Source organism: Astatotilapia calliptera, chromosome 17 (assembly GCF_964374335.1).
Source record: "Astatotilapia calliptera chromosome 17, fAstCal68.1, whole genome shotgun sequence".
Lineage (NCBI taxonomy): Eukaryota > Metazoa > Chordata > Actinopteri > Cichliformes > Cichlidae > Astatotilapia > Astatotilapia calliptera.
Window position 1 is genome coordinate 831,581 of NC_137438.1, and position 6,812 is coordinate 838,392.

The 6,812-nt window shown below is 48.5% G+C and overlaps 1 protein-coding gene across 1 annotated transcript; it reads left to right on the forward strand.

Moving 5' to 3' along the window:
* Window positions 1-337: 337 nt before the first annotated feature.
* net1 (neuroepithelial cell transforming 1) lies at window positions 338-6,531 on the forward strand. The gene is made up of 9 exons (XM_026147568.2): window positions 338-633; window positions 2,879-2,986; window positions 3,084-3,248; window positions 3,453-3,515; window positions 3,739-3,912; window positions 4,012-4,269; window positions 4,355-4,525; window positions 4,670-4,856; window positions 4,943-6,531. Exons 1-9 carry the CDS (start codon window positions 541-543, stop codon window positions 5,371-5,373), a joined length of 1,650 nt encoding a protein of 549 aa, XP_026003353.1. The 5' UTR covers window positions 338-540; the 3' UTR covers window positions 5,374-6,531.
* Window positions 6,532-6,812: the final 281 nt, after the last annotated feature.

A 6,812-nucleotide genomic window follows, 5' to 3' on the forward strand; every position in this document is an offset into this window, starting at 1 on the left:
CGGTAAACATATTGATAAACTATACAGCTGTAAATACTTTCCAGAAATGTGTCTTTAATTCAACGAATTCAGGCTCCATTGACTGAATTACAGAAACTAGCCCGTAGTATGGACCTGCTGCGTGTCCACCACACTTAGCAGTAACGTTTGCCCATCATTTTTACATTTCATAGTAATATTTGGACTCGATAGAGCAGCAAAGCATGCGGGCAGCTATTTGTCTGCACTGAGTAGGAGCTGTTCAAAGGCTGAGCTGTTTCCTCAGGTAGACCCGTCCCTCTGTCCCTCCTCGGGACTCCTCCCCTGCATATATAGTCCTCCCCTCCTGCTCTGCCTCAGACCAAAGTTTAGAGCTGAGTGCGAGGCAGAGTGAGGAGGGAGCCCCATGCCAGAAAAAGCCAAACAGGGGGAAGGTGTATCTGTTCCGTCTTTTTACGTGCTTATAACTCTTGATTTTCTGCCACCTTTTTTCTCTCTGGTGTGGATTACTTGAAGCCAACTCGTGAGGATTAAAAGGATACTGTGTTTCTACTGAAAGATATGGTGGCTTACGATGAAGTGGGTAGCTTGGTGCCTATCAAACGGACTCTGCAAGTGACAGACTGCCAGAACCAGGCCAACAAGGAGTTAGAGGTGAGATGGCTGAAACTTTACTCTGTAAATGTTTGACCAGAGCTGCTGGAAATGAAGTCATAGTGTGGTGTTAGGTATCACACTGTGAGTCAATCAGCACCTAACCCTGGTTTTTATCTCACGTATGTACACAGTGTGTGTGTGTGTGTGTGTGTGTGTGTGTGTGTGTGTGTGTGTGTGTGTGTGTGTGTGTGTGTGTGTGTGCGCGCGTGCACAGAGACTTTGACCTTTGTTCCAGGGCACTTGGGACAATGCTTAAGATACTGTCAAACCCTGAAAAGTTAATCATTGGACTACACTGCACCTTTTTAGTTGTGAACAGTAACGACCTCCCCCACGCACGGCTGTGTATTCCCCCTGCTCTCGTACGCACCCCAGCAGACACCTCAGTCTCAGTGGGAAATGGGGAGATCAGGTCCATAGTGAGCACACAGAAGAGTACAGGAACAGTGAGACAGCAGGGGGTAGGGTCTCAGTAAACAACCAAACATTCAAAGGGTAATGCGTTTTACAATGAAAGCAGCAGATATCGTAGGAAACCCAGGTGCTGTCTGTGTATTTCCCTGTGGCTGTGTGGCTTCACTGACAGTAAATCTCTGCAAAAGACAAGTCTGGAAACACTTCACGAATTGAGTCCTTTCTTTCAGTAGAACCCTGTATTTTCACTCTGTGCTGACTTTCTAAGTACCTCCGTCCTTTGATTTGTGCCTGTTCTTTTTTCCATCATTTTCTAAGCTGTAATCACAGGGACACATCTGGCACATGTGAGGTTACATCAAAGAGGAAGCACAGGGAGGGAGCTGAGAAAAGTTTGAGGTTGAAAGTTGAAGGAGGCTACATGTATATTATGTCTGGAGGGTTCGACTGACTGAGCCCAGATCTGAATGGTTTCCAGCCTGACTCGCTCTAATGCCACAGGACTGCCAGGAATAGCAGCATTCCCTGTTTAACTACTGATATACAAAGAGCAGGACGAGTGGCCTCTCATTATCCGCGTCCACAGCGCTTCATGGCCACTACGCTTTTCCACTATTTTCCCTCTGCCCCCCAAAAACACACCAAAAACTACTTGTTACCACTTATTTGTCCACAGATATGAACTGGTGATCACTTAGAGGGAGCCAAGTCTGGTAGCCACAGATAAGTTACAAAAAGAGGAAAGCAGTTGATATGTGGCCCCCGCCACTCGAGGGCTTGCTAAGTTCTCCGTGGAGAGTCTGACCGCAGCCACAGCAGACTGAGCTGTTCCACAGCTGCGTCCACAGAGACCGGAGCCTCAGTGGCTGTACTGTTTCCCACATTTGCTGAGCTGGGACAAAATCTCATTTGGTGTGCGTCAGGGAAACACAAGCGATGTGTTTTATCTTCAGAGGGCAAAACTGCATTACTGTCATGTTAAGATGTTACACTGCAGAAGAAAATGCAAATCGTGTGGAATTATAATCATTACCCTGCTGCTCTTTGATTCCTGTTTCTCCCAGCCTCGGGGCGGGTGAGGAGTTGTGTGTGTTTGGGGGGGTCACCTGCCCCAGGTGCAGTACTCTCTCACGCAAGACTTGTTGAAGAGCGTGTTTCAACTCGCAGCCATAAATTGTGTGGCGTGCCCCATGCAGCGCTGCACTGCGTAAACACTTTGCTGTATTCCTGACTGCTGCTCCTTTTTCTTGCTCGTAGCAGCAGCACGCTGCCACGCAGCTCCATCCGTAAATCAGGAATCATTTACCCCAGTTTGAGCGATGCAGCAGATCCACTCTGTACTTGAGTTTTCGCTCTTGTCAGAGCAGATAGCAGCAGATTAGAGACACTGAACAGCTGAGAAGCACGGTCTCGTGCATTCCTGGCATTCCTCCAGACCCCCTTCCCCTCCAGATCAGCAGTGAGAGAGGGTCTTTGTGCTCAGTGGGCTGGCCTGGCTCAGGACTCTTCATATGATGGAGCCAACAGCTGCTGGAAGTGCTTCCTCCTCCTTAGTATCTCTGTCTGCCGCTCCGCCAGGCTGTCTGCCTGCGGCTTGACCTCGGCTCCAGCTGCTCGTCTTAAAGGAGGGACTAGAGTTCATAACCAGGATTTATGACGTGACTTGACGTGTTTTGTCACAAGGAAGTCTTTGCTGAGGTGTCACAGTTACTGATCGATTTGTTTTGATCTGCCTCTCGCACTTCAGACGTTCAGGGTTTTCAGACACGAGTTATGATAGAATAACTGCACGACTAACCTCCCCTTCTGTTTTTGCCTCCTTCTGCAGGAACCCAGCAACAAGCGCGTCCGTTCTCTCGGCAGGGTGACGTCGCTAGCCAACCTCATTTCTCCGGTAAAGAATGGGGCCGTCCGGCGCTTCGGCCAAACCATCCAGGTAAGCGCTCACGGCATCCAATGGAAACACAGCGCATTGGGGGGACAGGGACATCCCTTTCAACATGTCTAACATGTGGTGTTCTTTCTTTCTGAAGGCCTCTTTCCGGGGCGATGGCAAGTTGCCGGGCGTGCCCCAGAAGCCTTGCAGCAAGGCAGCGGCCCCCACACCACCTAAAAGGAGGAACAGCACCTTATGGTCCGAGACATTAGACATCCACCAGAAAGGAACTTTCTCCACCAAAGAGATCAAGCGGCAAGAGGTGAGTCCAGGAGTCCAGGCAGGGATGAATTCTACATGCTTGCTAGACTAGTTCACATGTCTTTGTGTCAAATGGTTTAAATTGGACTAGAAGCCATTCAGCCATCTTGGCTAAGCTCACTATGGTTTAGGCTACGATGTAATGACAACCTGATTTACATGTTTACTAAAAAAACATCTGTCTGTGCCTTCTCCCATTCCTCAGGCCATATTTGAGCTGTTTCGTGGAGAACAGGATCTGATTGAGGACCTGCAGCTTGCACGCAAGGTTTGTAATTTTAAAAGCTCTGAGGCAGCGGGAGTACATATAAAGCAAACAGATTAAATCAGTCTGGCAGGCTTTGAATGCAGCGCAGCCAGGAGCTATAAAAAGACAGGGATTGTTCCTCTGTCTTTTTTTTTGTACCCCTAAAACTGTTGACCAAGATATTTTTAGTAGCCGCTCCCAAAGCTCTGCCCAGATATTACTGATCACTTTGCTCCATCCACAGGCGTACCACGACCCGATGCTGAAGCTGTCCATCATGTCGGAGGAGGAGCTTACTCACATTTTCGGCAACTTGGATGCCTACATCCCACTGCACGAGGACCTTCTGGCGCAGCTCTCCAAAGCCACGGGGCCAGACGGGACCGTGGGCCAGATTGGGCAAATTGTTATTAGCTGGGTAAGTGTCTTTGACTTTTTGAGCCATCAAAAGCTTTTACGCTAGTAAAACCGTATTTTGAATTAGCAGTTAGATAAAGAGTCCCTCCTTCCTTTGCAGCTGCCCAGGCTCAATGCCTACAAAGACTACTGCAGTAACCAGCTGGCAGCCAAGGCGCTGCTGGACCAGAAGAAGCAAGACCCACGTGTGCAGGACTTCCTGCAGCGGTGCCTTGAGTCACCTTTTAGTCGGAAACTGGACCTGTGGAGCTTCCTGGACATTCCCAGATCCCGCCTGGTCAAGTACCCCCTACTGCTCAAGGAAATCCTGAGACACACTCCAGCAGAACACCCCGATGCTGCCAGCCTGCAGGAAGCTGTAAGTCCAGGAGACAAACTGGTTCAACACACTGATCCATCATAGTGCCTCTCCCATGTAATAATTAGGCTGCTTGTGTGTTCAGATCACTGTCATCCAGGGAGTTTTGTCTGACATCAACAAGAAGAAAGGGGAGTCCGAGTGCCAGTACTACATCGACAAGCTGGAGTATCTGGACGACAGGCAGAGGGACGCTCGCATCGAACGGTGCAAGAGTCTTCTGTGTCACGGGGAGCTGCGCAACAAGAGCGGCACGGTGAGCACAGCGCACACTTCCAAGTCGTCCTTCGGTGCTTCTCTTTGCATGTTAACACGAGGCTGCCGTCCCACATGAGGCGGGCTATGTGCTCAGATGATGCTCTGGTTTGAAAGTTTCTGTTTTTCCTGGAAATTCTTTCAGAAGCTGCACGTGTTCCTGTTCACCGACCTGCTGATCCTGACCCGCCCCGTCACCAGGAACGAGCGCCAGTGCTTCCAGGTGTACCGGCAGCCAATCGCAGTGCAGGATCTGGTGCTGGAGGACCTGCAAGATGGCGATGTCAGAATGGGCGGCTCTTTCAGAGGAGCCTTCAGCAATGCAGACAAAGGTAAGGCTCGTCCCAGAAAGTGTCCGCTAGTAGCCTGAGCAGCACTTTGCCCCCGTTCCTAATGACGCTCTCTGCTTTCTCTGCAGCCAAGAACATTTTCCGGGTACGTTCCCAAGACCCGAGCCAGGCACAGTCACACACTCTGCAGGTCAACGACGTCTTCCACAAGCAGCAGTGGCTCAACTGCCTCCGTAGTGCCATTGCCGTCCACCGGCCTCTGAGCGAGCCCTCCAGCCCCAGCCCGCCTACAGGCAGCGTCCGTTCCAAGCGCCGCCCTTCCTCCGTTTCTGCCATCATCCACATGGAGGAAGCAGACGAGAACTACCCGCAGCCAGGCTCTCAGTCGGCCCCCGCCTCACTGTGCAACAGCCCCACCACGGCGTCCCCTTCGCCTCGCTCCCCGTCGTCGTCCACGACGTCCGTGTCATCGACGTCATCCTCACCCACGACACATAAAACCAAAAAGGACAAGAAGGCTCTGTGTTCTTTAGGGAAGAGAAAAGAGACGATGGTGTGAGGTGGAGCGTTGGTAGAGAACGTGAATGGACCTCTTTGTTTTTCCTGTACATAAAACCGCACAGCACATTTATGAGTGTCTGCGTGTTATTACAGCAGTGTTCTGTTACTGTCCTCCTTGGCAGCTATTTACCTTACTCCTCCATCCAAGTGCATCCCATAGAGACACAGTATTCTGGAGGGGGGTGCACGTGGTTCAGCTCTAAAAGGGAAGCATGACAAGAAGTAAACCCACGGTTCACACTCGGTGTGGCCAGTTTGCTGAGTTCTTGAAGAAAGAGTTGGTGCATCAGATCCTGTTTACTATAAAGTTCATATTTAAACATTCTTTTAGACCTTTCTTTGGGGGATAATACATTTTATATTTTCAGATCTATCCTAGTATTGTTTTAGGTATTGTAAAGCAGCAGAGTTTTAGCTGTTAGGGCAGGTTTTTGAACATTTGCCGATGTCAAGGTGAAAGACAAAAAGCCAAACCCCAAAAAGGTGAGGTGTACCACACAAACAGATTTCTGTCATAGTTGGGTTTTTAGACTGAGCAGAAGATGTCTTATTTTTATACATTCCTTAAATAACAGATGCTAGAAGCCAGACATTATTTTATTTTATTTACTACAGAGGCATTAATTTAATTCCAGAACAGATGATATGTCAGCAAAAAACCGTGATGAAATCATATCGCAGACGAGATGATGAGTTTTGTTTAAGACAAAATTTTGAACTGAGCCACGTTGGTTTCTTAAAAAGCTGATGCCTGAGAATGAGGCGGATCACTTTTCAGTGTAGGATCTTGCATGGAGCTTTAGTTGTGGACGCCACTTGCACCTGAAGAGGCGGCATGATGTATGCAACTGTCCCGAGGGACGGGACTAAGCGACGATGAAAGTTGTTGAAGGCAGAAGAGAACGAAGACGAGAACGTTTAGGAAGTGAAACGCTCAGTGTGACATGTGTAACTCCTGTCATCTGCTCAGGTGGATGGGGAATGTTGCTCATGGATGGAAAGAAATGAAAGGAAACTGTACGTAGGGGAAGGCAGATGAGGAAGGATTGGGAAAGTGACTACAGGATTTGGCTGGTTGTTGAGATGAAAACGAGTGAAACGGCAATTTGATGTAATTAAAAGAACAATAAAGATCTGTGTAAGATTTGCAACTGAACCTTTGACTCCATGTCTTTATTATTCACTTTGTTTCAAACATGAACTCGTAGCTGGAGCTTTTAGGAAAAGCACTTATTCGCTTTCCTGCCAAGCTAGACAAGACGATAGAGCGCTTGGATCTGCTGCTAAATATAAAGCTATCCGATTGTTAAGTGATGACGTGACGAATCCTACTTCCGGGTCTAAAGTAGTCTGTGTTTAATATGGCTTTTGTGTTGTTAACATGTTTAATGTTATGTATTTTCTTCTATTTAATCTCAAAAAGCTCCTAAAACAGTC

Bases quoted from the DNA above. Each gene is read 5' to 3' on its own strand.
- net1 (XM_026147568.2), top strand. From the start codon at position 541: ATGGTGGCTTACGATGAAGTGGGTAGCTTGGTGCCTATCAAACGGACT. The intron at 3,249-3,452 runs GTGAGTCCAGGA...CCCATTCCTCAG, and splicing joins AAGAGATCAAGCGGCAAGAG to GCCATATTTGAGCTGTTTCG. The intron at 4,270-4,354 runs GTAAGTCCAGGA...TTGTGTGTTCAG, and splicing joins CTGCCAGCCTGCAGGAAGCT to ATCACTGTCATCCAGGGAGT.